This window comes from Telmatherina bonti (assembly GCF_933228915.1).
Source record: "Telmatherina bonti genome assembly, chromosome: 6".
Lineage (NCBI taxonomy): Eukaryota > Metazoa > Chordata > Actinopteri > Atheriniformes > Telmatherinidae > Telmatherina > Telmatherina bonti.
In genome coordinates, this window is record NC_136624.1 from 35,806,059 (window position 1) to 35,826,097 (window position 20,039).

General features: G+C 41.7%; 1 protein-coding gene across 1 annotated transcript in view; it reads right to left on the reverse strand.

The window, feature by feature from the left end:
- Positions 1–2,122: 2,122 nt before the first annotated feature.
- Positions 2,123–20,039, reverse strand: part of LOC306756851 (calmodulin-binding transcription activator 1-like) — a gene marked incomplete at both ends in the record, with an annotated part of 49,941 nt that continues 32,024 nt past the window's right edge. Inside the window, 15 exons of the mRNA XM_079241745.1 lie at positions 2,123–2,198; positions 2,879–2,950; positions 3,029–3,174; positions 3,558–3,626; positions 3,839–4,085; positions 4,192–4,337; positions 4,624–5,156; positions 5,465–5,732; positions 5,810–5,888; positions 5,972–6,156; positions 6,466–6,614; positions 10,740–10,874; positions 11,321–11,447; positions 12,515–14,391; positions 19,091–19,244. Of these exons, the coding sequence (XP_079097871.1) occupies positions 2,123–2,198; positions 2,879–2,950; positions 3,029–3,174; positions 3,558–3,626; positions 3,839–4,085; positions 4,192–4,337; positions 4,624–5,156; positions 5,465–5,732; positions 5,810–5,888; positions 5,972–6,156; positions 6,466–6,614; positions 10,740–10,874; positions 11,321–11,447; positions 12,515–14,391; positions 19,091–19,244 (4,263 nt within the window). The remainder of the gene's footprint in view (positions 2,199–2,878; positions 2,951–3,028; positions 3,175–3,557; positions 3,627–3,838; positions 4,086–4,191; positions 4,338–4,623; positions 5,157–5,464; positions 5,733–5,809; positions 5,889–5,971; positions 6,157–6,465; positions 6,615–10,739; positions 10,875–11,320; positions 11,448–12,514; positions 14,392–19,090; positions 19,245–20,039) is intronic.

Sequence of the window (20,039 nt, forward strand, 5' to 3'; positions counted from 1 at the left end):
GCTGAAGCACAACCACATTGTAAAGAATGTAGCACCCTCTTCCCTTTTTTGGGTCATTAGTCATTGCATTCACATTTGTAAATCATAGTCATCACCACCCTAAGCATCCTTTTCATACTTGCATCATCACCATCATCATCCTTGGATAAACTTCAGAACTTGCAGGTCTACGGTTGAGCTAATACTAGATGGTTTTCTACTGTTTAATGTCAGTGCGTGCTGCCTCTGTGAATCTAACTGTTATCTTCTGGGTAATGGTTTCCCCAACGTTACATACTGTACTGTTAGGCAAAATAGCATTCATAATAATTGGCACTACTGGCAAAAAGGGTTTAATTTTTGCTAGCCAAGAAACAAAAGCACAAAGTGTAAATGTTTTGTCGGAAAGATCGATTTCAGCTAACTTTGATTTTCCCACTTATAATTCTAACATTAGATTTTTCATTTGCATGCTTGAACAAAATGTCCTTTTCAGTAACACTTATACTGGATACTCTTAAAGTGAAGAAGTTAAAATCCTCTCACAGTCCAAAGCCACTAACATGATCTTTTTGCTGTTTCTTTGTCTTAAATCTCATGCACATTACTCCGTTTGTATCTACATTATTTACAAGCAATACAGCCATCCTGTGTACCCAGGTCTCTGTCTAAAGTTCTCATTATGGGAGTAAAATAATTTATAATCTTAAATACAGTCCTCTTATGAAAAAGTTTCAGGGTCCTCGTATCCCTTTACCTCGTCAGTTTATATACAGTAATATGCAATAGTCCAAAATATGGATTTGATCGCCCATATGGGCTACTATGGGGACCAATGCCCTATATAGGGGCAGGTTTAGGACCCATGTCCTGTACAGAGCAAGCATAGAGACCTCTCAGAGTCAAGAAGAAGTCAAGGCAATGGTATGTGACTCTCTCCTCAAAACCACAGTTAGGATTTAGAGGTTTACGCAGAACAAACTAACAGACATTTAACCATTGGAACATGTCATAGTTTATCACACGGGGCGAAACTTGTCTCAAGCTAAACCGCTCTTGAGCCAGTCAAAATAAATAATTAGACCCTTAAATAAATAAATAAAAAAAGCACCCAAAATAAGTCATTTGTCCTTACACAGTTCACATTACACAGGGCAAGGATAAGTTGATGAAGACATAAGTGAGACACAGTTACACATAGAAATACAAAAGAAACAACACTAAAGCAGTTTGGCAAGCATGCAGGAGCTCATAGCTCAAACACATGCATTGAATTGAACAAACACGGACACACCACATCAGGCAAGCAAAGTGCTGCCTCTAAGAACGACTCCATACAAAGTCCATGTAACAAATTAAGACATCGTTGTTCAGACCACTTCCCTTTATCTAACAATGCCCCTCTTACATTCAAGTGCAGTTCCTCCCCTTTTGATTGGGTGACTGTTTAGTAGGTTTGTAAGCCTGTGAGTGTTTGACGATCTTGTGAAATACTTAATCAGCAGAATGATTTGCCACTGTAGCTCTGCAGCATGATGGAGAGGAGGAATAAGCGAAAAAACCTTGCATGCAAATGCAACATAGTAGTGAGTTTTTTGGTTTATGTTTTCTTATTCTTTCATGGATTTCTGCTTGGATACAAAACACAGTAGGTTTTGCGTATTTTCTGATAGTCAAAGTAACCTTTTTTCTCGAGCCATCTGTTCTTCACTGGAACCTTTCAATCACTGCCTCGGACAGCGGGTTGTCGTCGTCGGGCGCTTCCTCTCGTTCTCTCCGCTGACTCGTCGACTTGCTCTTGTAAAGAAACATACCCATGAAGAGTGCAAAGAATGCCATGAGGTTAATGTGATGACCTCCCAGTGAAACTGTGGAGGAGGATCAGTGCTGTGGGCAGAACCAGGTCTCTGGGCTCTGTCCAGCAGTCTGTCTGTCTGAGCTGCCATGATGGACACCTATCCTGTCCTCAGTCTGTCTGGGAAGAGTTTTTTTTTTTTTTCCCCCTCTTGAGATAAAAGGGCAGGGAGGGTGAGAGAGAAGGGAAGGGAGCGAGGAAAGAAGAGGGCAGGGAGAGGGACTTGGGAGAAAGTTTGGGGTAAGTGGAGGCGAGAAGAAGATGGAAGGGGGAGGGTTTGTAGATTGCTCACAGGCTGAGGGTGCTGTGTGCAGGGCCTGGCGGTGGGCTCTCAGGACCCCTGGCCCTTTTCTGCTCTCTGGCCCTAAAGAAAACCAAGCATACGTCAGAGGCACAACCAGAGAGAAGTCTTCCAGCGGTTACGCATGTTGTTGCACGTCTTTGAGCTTTTTTCCATTTTTACACCCAAAGGCCATACCCGGTGCAAAAGGGAAAAGTTAGTCATCAAATTCCCAACCAGCACACACACACACGCATACACACATTCATATACACACACATACCATCCTGTTATTTTCCCCACCCATCAAGGCATACAAATAAAAAAATGGCAGGCCAAGCAACAATCAAAAGTCCCTCAATCAGAACATGCCCCCAAGACCATGTGCAAGAATTGCTCTTCTGTCTCAGTCATGCACTGGATATCACTCAGCAGTCCTCAAAGAGAGACAGGGAGGGAAGAAGAGAGCGAGAGAGTGGTAGGGAAAGATGACAATCCAGGATCTCCTCTCCCCCTCCCTCCACTGACATGCAAACAGGCATCAGCCTCCGGGAGAGAGGGAGCAAGAGAAGGCTCACCTGTTTCAGAGGCCTATGGTCCATCAAGGGGCTTCACAGGAACAGCAAAACAACACCAAATATTAGCACCACTGTAGTGTGTGTAGGTGTGTTAGTGGGCTCTATGTGTGAGCGTGTCTAGTATATGAGTGAGCCTTTGTTGTTTGTGCAGATGGGATTGAGGGGTTTTAGAGGTTTATGGCTCACCTGTGGCGGCAGCGGAGCAGGAACCTCAGGATCTTGCGAGCAGCCTGGTTCTGTTTTTTAGTTAGGAGGCTGCTGTAAGCAAAATGCGGTGTAAGACATTTAAATAGGATGGGAAATGTCGACGTATGTCCTCTAAGGTGTCAGAGGTACCTGAGGGAGTGCCTGTAGGAGCGGTAGTATTGCTGGATGAGGACCGCTGCTCTACGACTTTGTTGGAACTTCCTCTGTTCGTGGAAACTTCGGAAACGACTCTGGATCAGGATGGCTGCTAAGGTCATCCTCTTATAAAGTGCATACTGAGAGAAAAGACAGAGGCACTGTTCACTATTAGATAACAAAAGACAATACCATAACAAGAAAAATAAAATCACATGTATAGCACTTTTCTTGCCTTGTTGATCACTTCATTACCTCCAAAGACATCTATTCAATTTTTCCTCTTTAACACACTTATGTACAGTTTCTTTATCACAAATATTAACACAGATGGTTACACTGAAATGTGCAAGTTACACTAATATTTACACTGCAATTAAATGAACTTGTTATCCATATTGGAGATTTTAACACTGAAAAAAGAAAATTTGTCTCCTCTTTGTTGTTTCTGAATAAGACTTACTGCAGATCTGTAAAGCATCTTTGTGCCAGATGCTGAATGGATTTGACTTGTTGCTCTTACCTGCTTGTATCTTTTATAGCAGCGTTGAATCACTGTTGCAATCTCTTTGTGTTGTTCCTGAATGGGTCCCTGGAAAAAAAAAATGACAGAAGCAGCTTGTTAGAATAATTTACATATAAAACGGCTGCCATCACGATGAGGCTTTTCATTAAACTGGATTGTGAACAAGAGCGACTGAAAGATAGAAATGAATTACTCCTAAAATCCAGTTCAGCAGTAAGACAAAATGCATATCTAAAGGATGCAGGATTTAGTTTTGTGAGGGGTTGAGTCATACTCGCCTTGCTTTTTCTGAGGGAGTGCAGAGCATGCCTGATGGTTTCATGCAGCTCTCGTTGCTCTGCCTCGGTCATGGCTAGACAGGACGAGTTTGTTTTTAACCTCTCTCCCTTCATAGCTGCACAGAGGAAGGAGCCCCATTCAAAGGGGGAGGTTGGGGCTTGGTTAGCACGAGGACTCTGCTGATCCTCCAGCCCTGAGAGTGCATTTGGTTTGGGGCTAGGAGTCTGAGGCTTGGATTTTAAGAACCTGGAGAATTAAAAAGCAAAACAAAACAAAACAAAGGCATTTAGGTTAAAAAAAAAAAAAAGGGATTGGGAGGTATATAATAAATTATAGTGATATTTAGACTCACCTTTGCACCTCATCAAGGTAACCAGACAGTAACCTCACATCACTGCTGATCCCCACATTCCCAGTATCTGTCTCAGTGTCCATAGTCTGCTTAAGCCTACCAGCTGAAGCATCCATGATGTGATCAGCTAGCATAGTAATGTCCACCTGCAACATATGCAAAGCAGACATCCATCAAATATTTATAACACTGCCCTAAACTTCTATTTAAACTTTAATTCAGGCCCTTTTCCCACAACCTTCCTGATTAAACTTCACTGTGTGTGTTTAAAAAACTAAAACAAATGTCTGCTTCCACTGTGATGCATTTAGGCGGGCAAGTTTCATTTTCTGCAGGATTCTGAGTTGTGCCAATCTTCAATCATAATTATTTTATTTCACACAAATGCATTATTCCCTTGTAAGAGAAGAAGATTTAAGCTGTTTTTCGTACCTGAAAGTCCTCCGTGTTATCCTGATAGGTCAGCAGTTCTGTCTCTTCTCCCCTGTCACACAGCACTCTCCGACGCAGATGAACAGCCAATCGTTCTTTTCCAAGAATCCTCCTGGCTAAGCTACGTTGCCCAAGAGCCTGTCTCAAACTCCATCTGGAACCCCCGCCAGAACCCCCTATCCTGGCCTGCAGGTGGGAGAATGGGGCACTGGGGAGCTGAGACTGGCTGGGGCTGGAGGTGGCGAGAGGTGCATTCTGATAGCTGAGGTTAGAGGACTGAGTTTGTAAGGTCTGAGGAAGGAGCGGATGTTGAGGATCAGTACTCAGAGAAGAACAGAGGGGGGACTTGATGGGGTTGGTGCCAGGGGTTGAGTTCGCAAGCTGTTCCTGGCCTTCTGGGCTGGGTTTGAGTCTCTTTGCTGGAGGTGGACTTCCTTGCTCTCCTTGGGTTCCCTGTGGGGCTCTGTGTCCATTTTGGCTCCAGCTCTGGTTCTGCGTGTCTTGTTGGCTTTCTGCTCTGGTTCTCTTCAGCTCTAGAGAGGAAAAGATGCAATGGCATCAGAGATTTGCCTACGCACATCCTCTATTGTACCAATAAAATATGCATTAGAGGTCACACCAGCTTTGTGCAAACCATTCACTAAGCATCACAAAGAAAATCGATACACAAACACAGTTTTAGTTTGTAAATCTGTAAAACCTATATATGTAAAACTGAAGCCTCCAGCGCAGTTTCCACTACTGAGGGTTCAGGAGAAATTTGTTTTTTTGTTTTGGGTAAAATTAACCTAAACATGAGAACATTTTTAACATATTAGCCGAATGCAGCATGCTTTTGCACCTGAGTTTGGATTAGGGCTCGGGCTTTTGCTTATTCCACTGGTCTGTGACCCTCCTCTCCATCTGTCCATCCATGCATCTGTGGGCTGGCCCTGAGTTTGAGGACTCTGTTGCAGCTGCTCCAAGAGCTCAGCCAGCCGAGTGTGGCCCCGGGATCGGGCGATGTTCAGTGGTAGACGCCCCAATGAGTCAGGAATGGCTAGAGCTCTTGGGTCCCACTGATAGAGCACCAATGCTGCCTCTGTATGCCCCAAGGCACAAGCCCACATCTGTGAAGGACAAAGGAAAATAAATGTCCCACATTCAACATCAGACAGAAACACACATTACAGTACTGATTTCTCACCAATGGGGTGCAGGAAAAGTGGTCAACATTGAGAGGATCCACTTCCAGCTCAAGGTCAATACTGTCGGCATGCTTCGTGCTGCAGAGCAAAACAAGAAACGTGAAATTTACTGTCTCAGTTTGTGTCCTCACAACGGTGTGTCAGATTTCTGTGTTACTCACCGCCAGCGAATGAGTGTCTGGATGAGTCCTGCATAGCCCTGAGCTGCAGCCAGATGCAACAAGGTCATTCCTCTTGAGTTCTTGCTATGGACGAGCTGATTAGAAGAAGCCCAGCAGGGCTGAGACATCATCTTCTCACACACCACCACGACACGACCCTCAAATGTACCCTGATCAGGAGAGATCTGCAGGATTGTATAAAGAAAAGACAAGACTATGTACATCTTTGGCATTTTCTTTTCCTTACTGTATTTTATTTATTTCTGAAATGTTTATGGAGGTGTTTTTTTTTCTTTTGTTTAAAACAAAAATCCATCACAACAACTTTACACCAAATATTGGTTATAGTTTAAAACTACTATGTTCAAAGTCTAAATGGCTAACATTCACTTCAGACTTGTTTTTGTTGTCTTATCTTAGTTCTGTGTGTTTGACACTGTTGTTCAATCTATACACATTAATATAGCTGTACAGGGAAACAGAATCACTCTTACTTGAGACTGCTGATCAGTGGCTCCTCCCCCCTCTATTCCTCCGCCCTTGGTTGCCATGGCTTCTGAGCTGGGGTTCTGATTGGTTATTTCAGCCATCCTCTGCTCCATCTGCTCTAAACGCTCCAAGATGGACATCCTGAACTGGGTATCTACAGAAATGTAGTTGAAAAGGGCAAAGTGTTTGTTTGTTAAATATATTATTGTATATCAGCATTATACTTTGGAAATGCTACTTAAAGAGAGCCTCATCTGGATGGCTCAATACTGGAGAGTAAATCAGAGCTTGAAATCAATACATTTCCTGAGTGAAATGGCAAATTGAGAAACATACAGCAAGTGTGCATATGAATGAATGTACATTTAAAAAGCACAAGTACTTCCATTAGTTTGGCCTGGCTTTGTGTGATTGTGACCCCTTGTTTCACTGCTGCTGCAGTTTTGCTGCAGTGCATATTATGTCATCCCACCTGCTGCTCTCTGATTCAGTTTTCTGTTTTCCTCTTCTTTCATTTCACTCTTTTTTTTCCTTCTGCTGTCTGCAGCACATCAACAAAGAGGGTGGAGCCATGTGAGTTGCAGAAAGGCTCGGGCTCCTCCTTTTGCACTCTGACCTTGCATAGCTCAGCAGAATCTAAAGCAAAACACGCTTGGCAAACATATGAAAACAACTTTCTTCACTCAATATAAATCTGAATACAACAAGCCATTATACAAATACAGAAGCATAAACACACTTTTACAGGTTTTTTTTTGTCTTACAGCAACACATTTAAGCTACACTTATCATGAGTAGTGCAGATGTTATTTTTGTGGAAAATTACCTCTGCTTAGGAAACCTCAATAAGTCTGCCTGCCTGTCTGCAGGATCACAAAAGCTACCATGCTGATAATCATGAGACTTGACAGAGTTGTAGTTTAATGCTAAAAAATAAGTGACCTGTGGTGCTAATATGTATGGGGAATATCCAGATACTGAAGCTTTGAGTGGACTGAGAGGATTCCTGTAGCAAAACTGCAACAATCACAGTTTTTAAATGGATGAAACATGACATTAACAGGAAGGGTGATGTAAGAGAATAGCAAACATGTCTCTTTTCCACTTCTTTAAAATAAACTTTTGAGTGTGTTGCTTCTTCTTATAATTAGTTTATAATTTCCAAATAAGATAGTCAGGAAAGACACTAAATTTCAAATTTAATTCAACAATGCTTATTTCTTCCCCCAATAAGGAAACACAAGATTTAGATTTTAGCATTTCCACTTAAAGCAGGTCTGTAAGTTCTTGTTTGTGTGTATTTGCTTCAAACCCCAAGTATATAAATTAAGCATATTAAAATGTTCCTCCTCTTAAATGCATTGATCTTCAAAGGTTGTTTTATAATCACCTACAAATGATTTAAACACCCTGGTGTTGCTGTCCTGTTGTGTTTTTACACTGAAACACCAAAAAACACAAACTAGTCAAACAAATTTTCAGTCATTTTAGAATTAGGAAAAGTAACAACAAGTAATAGCTTAACTCCACATTAAACTTTTGGCAGCATCAACAAAACTTCTGTCAAAACTTAGAAAACAACTGATCTAAAACTTATGGCTTCATTAATAATAAAAATACAAAACAACTAACGGCTTAAGTTACAATGTTTTCCTCACATGCAGATAAATGATTCTCTGAATCTTTCAATGAATCATATATCTCAAAAACACACTTGGTCACGATTCAAGCTTTCAATAATAAACAGAACAATCCAACAACAATGCACTGCATGCAACCATGCAGCTCCACGCTTCCCTCTTTGTTTCTATCTGCTTGTTGTTGTCTGGGCCTCCTTCACCTCTGCTATTGTTGTCAGAGGGCTCGCGGAACTGTCCACTCCTCGTGGTGCTGAAGCTAAAGAAGTCCTCATGCACCATAACCAGGTCTGCATCATAGCACGTTCTTCTGGGTGATACAGTTAAATTATCAAGAATGACTTGTGGCATTTCTGCCTCTTTGTCTTGTTAAACTGTCTGCGCACCACCTGCCGCACATCTCCTGCGTTTCTACTCAAACCAGCCACAAAGAAAGATAACTTAACGCAGCTGCAAGCACACAAACAGCACACACCTTCACTCCAAATAACAGAGCTCGTTCAGAAGTTTAGCGTCGGTTTGAAAAAAACACAAACATGCTACGAACCCAAAACTGCGAGTCTGCTGCGCTCTTTGTTCTCGTTCCCGTTTCTGCAAAAACCTCCGATAGTTTGAGGCGTGCGACTCGCAGATCGCTACTCCAAACGTGCAAAACACAAATAAGAGAGGGAGAGGACGAGAGAGAGACACACAGAGAGAGACAAGCAGCAGCCTCCCCTCCACGTTGTGTGAGAGGGGGGAGCAGCGCTTCAAATCCGCCCGCCACACTTTGAGCTGCGGGAGGTTCGGTCGTCATCGGTACAAGAGTCTGCACGCGAGCTAAAACGAGACAATGGCATGTGGGATCGTTGTGAGCTGAAGAGGGTTTTATTAGAAAAGAGCAAACATAGCCTATATCTCTGTTTTCTCGTTGCAATGTTGAGGCCAAACAAAGGATTTGTGCAAAAATATGCAGAGCGAATAAACTATCTATCTATCTATCTATATCTATATCTATCTATCTATCTATCTATCTATCTATCTATCTATCTATCTATCTATCTATCTATCTATCTATATATATATATTTATATATGCTTAGTTATGCGCAAATGCATGCGCATATGTAGCTGATGTCCGACACTTTGAATGTCAAATGGAGCGAGATTGTGCATTCATGTCCTTGTCCCTCATTCCAGCAAGCAGCAAGCCTGCTGTGACTGAGCGCCGCATTGCCGCATTGCGCAACGCGGAGACGGGGGCGAACAGAGAGTAACCTAGGACAAGCCTTGCAATGAGACCCGTGCGTTTCTAGGCTGCAACTGCATCAGGAGATATATTTACACACAGAAGCTGATCCCGGAGCGGAGCAGATATTTGCAGTTATAGCCCCACAGAGCTGACTGGAATGACATTTAATTATCCTTCAGCTGCTTACATCATGTTTTTGTGAGTTTAACTCACTCTACTACAACCTCGCAACGCTCATATTCGTTTTTTTGCCTCCAATATACAAGCAGAATATTTATGTTCCATCAGAAATGTGAAGTCTACGGAAATCTAACATAACTTAAATGATATTGGCAATCGCTCACAGTATTAGACCAACAGGCCTCAGGCCTGTTTAATAGCAAAAACAATAAAATACTGGCCAGTAAGTCTGTAACTGTAGCCATCAACATACAAAACATACAAAAACCCAGCTTAACACGCCACAACAGCTTTTACTGGACAGACAATGAAAAGAATTACACCCAAATATAGGTATGATTTTAGCTTAAGTTGCTTACTGACAAAGTAGCACAAGCCATGAAAGGCTTTTAAAACACTTAGTACAACAGGAAAGTTCACATAAATGTTCCTTTCATTCAGAGAATCACAAAGATACCCATTACACTATTGGAGCACGTGCGCTGTGTCTTGTGATATGTACCAATCATTCAGACAGTGTGGAAAACAATAGAAGGTTTAAAGCATAAAGTTAGAGTTTCCACAATATAACAGCTAGATATGTGGTAATCTAGCTGTTTTTCTTCTTGTTCCCCCTCCCCCCCCCCCCCCCCCCCCCCCCCACCACACACACATACACACACACACGCACACACAAAACAAAACAAACACAAACAATGAAACAGTTTCTTCTAATGGCAGTGAAAAATATAAATTCTATTTATTTGACAATGCAATCTGTAGGATTCCTCTAAACAGCGGGCTCATATGCCAAATCAGGACCATGTAGATGTGGAAGGTCATCAAGTAGTGCAGGGATGTTAAGTTCGGTCCTACAATCCATCATGTTCTATACGTATTCCTGCTTCAACACCTTTGGATCAAATTAAATGGACCTAACAGCCTATAAGGTTCTGCACAGACTCATTATATTCAGTCAGCTGTGTTGGAGCAAGGATACATGGAAAACCTGCTGGATTGCGGGCCTCGTAGGACCGAACTGAGTACCCCTCCGTTTGAGCAACTGCATGCAGTTGGTGCTAAAAAGTCGCAATTCAGACCTAAGATCACCATCGTAACTGAATGAAAACTAACAGAGGTTCCAGTGTAAATATAAAGTCGACCCATCCATGAGGTGTGCATTTCTTTAATGGACTCCTGACAGCTGTTGCCAAACATTATAATCTGCTCAGTACACAGATGATTGTTCTTACCATCTAGGGACAACCAGTCGTGCTGAGATGATGGCAGGGCAGGAAGATCACGTGCTTTGTATTCAAACACCACAGAGGAGGAGATGACCTCACCACCCATGGCTACCTGCAGCATCACCAGTCCTGTGTCATGGGCTGGCAAAAGAAACATATCAAGGTGTAAATGGGTGACTTGTGGTCTGTGTAGCGTTACTTTCTTAAAGATAAATAACAAGGAATAATTTTTAGTAAATGACCATTCAAAATATTATCATGTAAATATGTAGAGCTGCCTTGCAATCCTCGCCAGATCACTTAGGTTAGGACTTACAAATCCCTCGCTGTCTCTTAAACTGACATCTAAATACAAATATAAGCAGAACTGAGTGCTTTTTGTACGTGCTGAAGACATTTTTCCTTCATGCAATCCTCTTATTGCCTAGAAAAGTAATTGCCTATAAAGTAACATCATCTCAAGAAAACTTATTTAGTTTTCTTTTATAGAAAAACTTTAGAGAAAAACCATTTATCAAAGGGGATGATGATTGGGATAAGGTTTAAATTTATTAGCTGTGTTGAGTGTATTCATCCAAGTGTGTTACCTGGGCAGTAGCACCGCAGCACCCCAGGTTGGATAAGGGCGGCAGGGACACTGATGTGGTCAAAGAGACAGCTGTACTCGCTGCTTGACTCCAACCACGGACCTGTAATCAACACCTTCACTCCCCCCTGCAGAACAAATAAAAACTTTGGTGGAATAGCTAAAAACAGCCAGCAAAGAGAGGCAAGAGTGTAAGAATCAGACCAGTCTTTGCAGTTACATGAAACTATTCTGCTGCTACAACAATGTTATTTTTCAAGTGCTTGAAGATAGTGTTAATGCTGGTTTGTTGGCATGTAAATATATGTTTATTTAAAGAAAGAATCACTTGAAAATATATTTATTTCAAAAATCCATCTGTAACCATACAACCATCAGAAACAGTACATCTTAAAGATTAGTTATTTGTTTTAAAATTTAAACTGACTTGCATTATATGCTGCCTCATTTACCAACTTACCACAAGCTTTTTTTTTCTTTTTTATTACAAAGATGACAAATTTATGACTCGACAAGGGCATCAGCAACCCCTAGAGGCTGTGAAGCTCCTTACAGCCAAACAGAACAAAGACGTCAGAACTGTCTTTATCACACCGTCATGAGTTTCCTCCAGTGTGGCTAAAAATATTATGAAGCTCAAAGAAGATACTGTGTCATACCACCATCAAAGTCATGAAGTTGTAGAACAAAACACTGAGTAAGTAAAGATTCAGAAGCGCTTTCAATTGGTTTATTTAACATAAAAAACACGATTTTTTTTTTCAGTTTTAATCTTAAACTGAAAATGGATGTAATATTGATCATTATAGGAGTATTATAGTGAAAAATAATCAATGCAACCCCAAAGTTCTCGCATCTTTTGAAAGATGGCATAAGATGAAATGTTTTCTTGTCTTTCACCATAATTTAGTGACAAGGCAGCTGTCTGTGCGACTACAAATGCTACATGATTAAACTAATGGGGGACACCCAGGGGGGTTAGGAGAAATGTTGAAGTTTCATTCAAAACCAATCAGGTGAGCTTCAAAAATTTGGCCTGCTTAATGATCACATACTGTAACCAAGCTGTCGGTACAAACTGTGCTTTCAACAGTTAACATCAGCACAAGCTTCCATCAATCATGTGGTGCAAGGTGTAATTTTACTGTGGGGAACAGTAATGAATAAATAATGATAACAAGTTGGGTTTACTAACCTCTGGATAAGACCACTCTGGGGAGTAGTCTGTCACACCAAACAGCCTCCCAGTCTCCTGCAGCAGTCCCAGAGCTCCCTGCTCCACCTCAGAGCCCTGCAGGTGGCCAGCCCCTGTGCCCTGCTCCTCTCCTGCGGCCCCTTCCTGAGGCATCAGCACCCCAGACACCGCTGCCCCCACCCCACCCCCAGACCCCTCAACTGAGATGAAATCATTGATGAGATCAGAGAATTGGCTTCCAAATGAAGCCTCAAATCCCTCCAGACTGATAGCTGCTCCTGTCCCAGCTGCTGTTGCCGACACCCCCCCACCTTGCTGAGGGATTGGAGAGCCATAGAGCGCCCCCTCCATGTTTGCACCTGCAGCTATAGACTGAGGACTGGCCACCACCGAACTGTTGCCCCCTGTCAAGCTCACACCGTTACACAAAATTTCATTTTCTCGTCCCCCTCCTCCTCCTCCTCCACCACTCCCACCACCCTCCTCTCCCCCTCCAGTGTCATCTGTGGGCTGGAGGTAATGTTCAGTCTCAACACTCGTATAGGTCTCATGAGGATCCCCAGACTTAAGTAGCAACTCTCCTCCATTTTCAGTAGGCTTGTCTAAGGCTCCAACTTCTTGATGCCCCCTGTTGCCAGGTTGGTCCACAGAAGCATCCTGCGTTGCCAGTGGAAAACATCCTACTGCTGCTGCTTGCCCATTCCTCACACACATGGCTTGTTTGGCTGCGGTGGCTTGGTGGAGGTGTGTATGTGGATCTCCATTGGCAACTGGAGGGTCTGTTGGCACTGAGGGCAGGCTTATGTAAGCCTGGGACTCCCCAGATTCCTGGGTAGATTTAGAACCATTGGTCTGGAGCTGAGCGGGCTGGCTTGTTTGAGGGGAGGCCTGGAGGAAGAGACTTGGGGAAGCGTGGTGAGCAGCCTGAGTCAGACTTTGGACACAGGATGATGACATGACAGCACTGAAATCCATCTGTTCTAGGGTGGTACTGGGGCTGAGGCCAGTTCCTTCTCCAACATAGCTACTCTGGGTCGCCAGTGGCGGCTCTAGCGGTGTAGCTTCCGTCTTGATGTTGTTGACGAGGGCTGGGTTATAGACAAAGCCATTAGAAGAACAGTGGAGTCCGCTATCATCACCATTACATCCCTCGGTCTTCCCTCCACCTCCTCCGTACGTCTGGCCCTGTTTGGGATTGTTAAGGAAGCAATCAGGGTCAAAAGTCATGGTGGTCTCAGGAAGACTGACTCCTCCTCCAGAGTCCAGAGAGCTGGACAGAACCAGCTCTCCACCCTCCCCTAAGCCTACCCCTCCAGAAAACGATGCAAACCGCTGGTTGTCAGGTGCAACAGCTAACAAAATGCCAGTGGTGGTACTCTCATGGGTAGATGCCAGCAGGTGGGTGTGGCCGGCGGAGTAAACCGAATCTCCAGTCAGTGTTGTGACCTCCGACATAAACACAGCGGTGCTCTGTGACAAGCCGGCCCCAATGGCAAGAGCAGGGCTGTCTGCCATGTCGCTGGTAATTGACAACGGGGAGCTCTGGGTGGTGTCAGGCACCTCCACCTGGTTGGTTGAGGTAGAGGAAGACACCTCCATGCTGCTTTGTGGGAGTAAGGAGGGTTTGGTAATCCGGCCATTCCTCCTCTCTCCTCCACCTCCTCTGCTCCTGCCCCCGCCAGGACCAGGCTCTGTCTGGCCTTCTGACACATCACTGTTCTGGACTTCTGTGCCATCTGCCTCCTCCGCTCTCTGGCCCACTGCTACGCTGGTGCCCACGGTTGTTCCCCCTCCTGCTGCTGCACCTGACTCCTGCTTGGATGAGATGATGCGCTGCTTGACACTGGAACATTTCTGATGCAGGCTGCTTCCAGCGCCTGATGGGAAAGACATGAAAACAAAGAAAGTGGCATATAGGTTAATGCACTGACAGTACTTTTATGCCCTTTCATTTTCTCAGGTTAATTTTTCCAGAATATTAACATTACTTCACATACATTTTAAAACATGTAACAGCACCCTCCAGTGTTGACAATCTGCAGCTAAATGAACTCATGATCACTGAGATTCAGCTGCTACAGACGCACTGAGCTTTTAAAAGCTTTGAATGCACATTGAGCAGTTGCACAATGTGATTGTTTTGCAGGGATATTTTTCTAACATCATAAAGTATTTTTAAATAGATGTTTTGAATAACATTTTTAACATTTAACTGATTGATTTTATGTGAAATTCCAAGCGTTCCTCTCCTCCAAGTAAAAAAAAAAAAGGATCAAGTCAGTGAGCCAAACACAAGTGATAAGAAACAGAACTGTGTGAACGAATCAGCATGTCTGGAGTGAAAGTGAGAAATCAAGTAGTGCACCAGTCAATGGAGCACTTAATTTTTAGTAGAAGTCCTTATTTATTCTTTTGGATCACAACAAAACATGGTTGAGATTACATGTGTGTTTGTGTCTGTGCGTGTTATGGAGTTTTGTACTCAGTGATTCTGATTCATAAATAATAAATGCTGGATACTTCGGGCACCTCTGTCTTCTCTCCTATGTTTTTCCCTTTCATGGTTGGAATTTGTGTCAGCCTCTAGGTGGCAGCATGGTGCTGACTGTTGCAACTATCTGCAGGAGGTTTACCCTGCCTTTTAAAAAAGAAGAATTCAGTCTTACAATATATTTTGCCATCCCATCATTATTATTAACCAGATTTTAAATGATCATAATGTAAATAAAACACATTTTAGTAACTTTAAATTAGTTCCTTAATATATATTTTTTTGGCTCATTGTTTTTTTGTGACATTTTGTGAGATGTTTATGTTAGATTAGATATTTGTATAAGAAAAGCCATTTTTTTTTGGCTCTGTACTTATGCATCTGTAACATTATACAACTATACCTTTATCAAGAAACAAGTCCTGCACTTAATGTTCAACCCAAACTTAAAAAAGAGTTGGAATGCTGTGCAAATGTAAATAAAACCGGAGTGCAGCGATTTTCAGATCTCATATAGCAATACTTTATTCACATAAATCACACAGAAACCACATCAAAAGTCTAAAGTGAAACCATTTCATAAAAAATATAAGTTCATCATGATTTTGATGGCAGCAAACACATCAAATTAAAGTTGGTATAGCGGGCAGATATATGGAAAAGCTAGTGGTTCTCATAAAGAGCAACTGGAGGAAGCTGTTGCAGCTAATTAGGTTAATTAACAACAGGTCAATAACACAACTCGGTGCAGGTGTAGCACTTGAGAGAGGCAGGATCTCTCAGAAGTAAAGATAATAGAGCTTCAACAATTTGCACAAAACCGCATCCAAATTTAGGAGCACTATCATATTCATGGTCAAACATGGTCAAAATCTGCTGAGATGGCAATTACCTTTAAACCATCAGGTGGTACTGCATTAAAATTTCACCTTCACAGATACATTGCCAGAAATCCATACTTTTAGAAACAGTTCATTGTGCCATCAGTAAACTGTAGCAGGTTCAAGCTCTGCCATGCAAAGAAAAACCTTTATTTGGACATGCTCCGTAAACACTTATGTGATTTTAAGGTAGGCTGATGCAGACTAGAAAATTTTTGTGTGGTCTGACAAAGTGAATTTTAAATTTAGGAGGAAATAATATCCTCCAAACCTATAACTTGAAGGAAAATTTGGCTTGTTAACAGCGCTGAGATAAAAAAAAAACTTAGCTCTATGATGGCAGGAAGGTGCACTAATGCCAACAGAATTAGCTGGTTTTACATCTGGAAAGGCACCATTGATGCTGAAAAGTGTACACAGGTTGGAGGACATTGTTTACCCATCCAAATGATGTATCTTCACAGAATGCTTTGCATATTTCAGCAAAACAATGCTTACTCACATACTGCATCATAACAGCATGGGTTTAGAAGACTCCATGAAGTGGTCTGGAGATTTTATAATCCAACACTTTTTCTACCTAAAAACATTCAATGATTCAGGAAACATCTTCAGTTAACTAGTAAACTGCCTTACTTTCCACATTTAAAATGTTACCTGTGTTCAACTGTGATTAAAATGTAGTTTTTATAACATTTATGAGTCATTGTATTCTGTACATTATTAGGTCTTTTAGAACTGCAGTTACATGTAGAAAAATGTAAATAAATTTGAAGAAAGTGTACTTAAAGTTATAAATTGAGAAAACTGTCTATCCTGGCTGCTGTATATTATGTACAGCACTTTGGTCTGCTGTTCATTGTTTTTAAAGTGCTTTAGAAATGAAAATGTTATGGTATCGTATGGTATATTACACAAATTATCCATCGATTCAAGGTTACAAAGGGCTCTAGAGTCAATTCCAGCTGCAATTGGATGAGAGAAACAGGTCTGTGCACAAGTCTTTAGTCTATAATGGGTTACAACACAAACATTATTAATTCTAAAGGTCAACTTAAAATAGACAATATGCCTGTTTTCTGGATGGAAACAAGAACACCTGGAGAAAACTTACACCAGCATAAAGGCATAATGCAAACTCCACAAAGAAACCTTGTAGAGAGACAAAAATGCTAACCAACACACCATAATGTGATCCCTGTATCATATAAGTAAACCTTTATTAATTATGTAATTAGGATCTAAATGGAGTGTTTTGATTTTAAACATTATGAGGTAAATTTATTCCAGATTGAGGAATAATCTGTTTATTAACCTGCCCTGCCCTCCACTGAAAGAACTGATTTTTTCTTGGTTGGAGAAATTGTTGAAAATATTAAAGAACACTGTCCCAGTCATCCAAAGCCCATTTAGTCAAACCAACAGTCCATACATAAAGTTATCAAATCAGCAACAGCAGCAAATCTTAACATCTGTGAAGCTGGAATCATTAAATGTTTGTACATGATGAATTGCTTAAATGATTAGCAAAATAGTTGCCAATTAATTTTCTGTCAGTCAGTTAATTGATTAATCTAATTGACTAATGGTTTTAGCTTTACTTGTATAAACAGTTGGCTGGTTTGATTAATGACAAAGCATCACATTTTTTAAGTTTAGATTTTGGACGAAAAACAGCCAGTAACTAAAACCATCTGACGTATGTGGTTACGGTTAAAATTGAAGTCAAAGGTAAAATGAAAAGATTTAAATTTAAGTACAAATTTGTACCGAAGTATGTTCATTCAAAGTTAATCAAATTAATTTATTTCGCATTGTTTTTCACCACTGCACAAGAGGTCATAGATTCTTGACCAAAGCGAGGTCAAAACTACAATTTAAAGATTCAGAATGAGACAAAACCAAAGATCAATCACAGGAAGTTGAATAGATTGAAAAAGCTGTGTTTATATTGGTATAATAACTTTATAAATTAACTGTTAAATGAGCATTCAAACCATCAATAGCTGTGCTTAGTGTGTGAAGTCCCATCTATACCCGTCTTAACCACGATGTGTCAGTAATTCTTAATGCCGCTGCATTTTGGCCTACAAGAGTTTGTTCATTATTTTCACGATCTGCATGCCAGATCTTACTCTTTTACTCAAGTAAGATCTAGTACAGGGCTGTTCAACTTGATCCCATAAGGGCCACAGCCCTCCAAGTTTTTAACATATCCCTGCAACAACCCACCCAGTGGTGTACTGGTCCCTCAAGATGTGGGTATACTCTCCAGGTTTTGCTCTTTTGTAAAAAACAGGGAAAATATAGCCTATTAAAAACACCGTCTCAGGAAAAGTGACATGTATTTAGTCTGTATATTTGCTCTTTGTCACATAATTTCTGCTCTTCGGTTTCAGGGAGGAAGAGTTATGAAATGACTAAACCAATACTGGCACACAGACTGGTGACAGTCAGGCTCATAGACATATACACATGTACCTTTATTATGTCTATGTTCAGGCTAAAGTTAATGCAGCTGATGTCAAACTGCACCAGTGTAGCATAGCTAACCTTAGCTGAGCTGTTGGGTGACGTAGGTACATGTGTAGGGATGTTCGTAGCTGTAAAAGTAGCATCACAGGGGGTTTAGAAGTGGGTATACTTAATGCAGACTGAAAAAGAAGTGGGTATACTCCGTGTTACCTGCGTACACCCTGGACTACACTTGACTGAAATTAATGAGCTGTTGTGCTGAACTTCATTGGGTCAGGTGTGTTGGAACAGGGATACACTGAAAACCTGTAGGGCTGTGACCTTCATGGACCAAGTTGAACAGCCCTGATCTAGTACTTTTTGTGAGGTCATGTGCTTCATGTCATGTTTTTGCTAATTTAAGAATAGTTTTCACAAATAAATATAGTTTGTTGTGTCATAACACAGCTATAAATTTTGAAATTGAGATAAAATAGAGATTTACGGATAAACTTTTAAGTAAAAAAGCATGTGAAATACTGAGTAATGCCCATTTTAAGATGACTAAAGGGAAGACCTTAATGAGACATGATGGACAGGATGCTCTTTGACCACTCTGCAACGAGCTGACTCGCTATGTTACTGGCCCCCAGGTGACTTGTATTTCCCAGGAGTAGGAAAAGTGTCAAGGCTGAAACGTGAGAGCGATGGAGTAGGAGGGTGGAAAAGTATTACGTAGAGGTAACTCACACATAGGTTTGAGTTGTCCAATGAGCTCTTCCTTGCTCCACTTGGCCCACTCCTTCCTATCTGTGTTGATGGAGCAGAGGACAGGACCACACGGCTTCCCGCTATCATCCACTGCAGGTACATTCAGGTAGTGCACCAGCACAATGTCTGGGTTCTACAGCACAAGGCAAAGCAAACATATACAGGTCCGCACTGTTAATGTCACACGACATCCATAAATGAACTGACTAATATATATATTTATTATACTAACATAAAGGAGAGAACAAAATGAAAAAGAATGTTTACAGAGGAAATAGGGGAGCAGGAGAAAAGGAAAGTGGAAGAGAGAGTGGAGGGCAGGGAGGAGGTCAGACTTAGCGTGTCAGATAAGATTCTTTCACCTGCCCATAAAAGATTTAACAGCTGGAGCACACTCATCACTCTGTCTAACGCTGCAGTGTCTACATGTGTGTTTGTGTGTATATGTGTGCGTGATATAGGATATATATGAAGGAAACCGAGGGAATTAAGTTCTCACTGTACTGTAGGTCACCAGCAGACCTATGGAATTTCTAGCCCATGAATGATTCAACAAGTGCGTTTGTGTGTGTGTGTGTGTGTGTGTGAGAGAGAGAGAGAGAAAGAGAGAAAGCAAGAAAGAGCCTCCTTTTGATGAAAGATTCAGTAGACAGACTCAGGTTAGAGGGTGGACCTGCTGAGGTGGAACACTTTTCTCTCCAAAGCAGGGTAACACAGTGGGCTGCTACATCGCCACACTGTGCAATGCAACAGCTTTCATGGACTGATTTATGATCATATTCACTGATGTGTTTTGATATCTGAGCAAAGAGCAGAAAATGGTACATTACAGATAAAGCAAGTCAAATTTCCCCCTTATAATTTCAGACTGCAAGAGTCCAACTTGTAGGCCATGCTTAGAAGAAAAAAATGCATATATTGGGTTGGG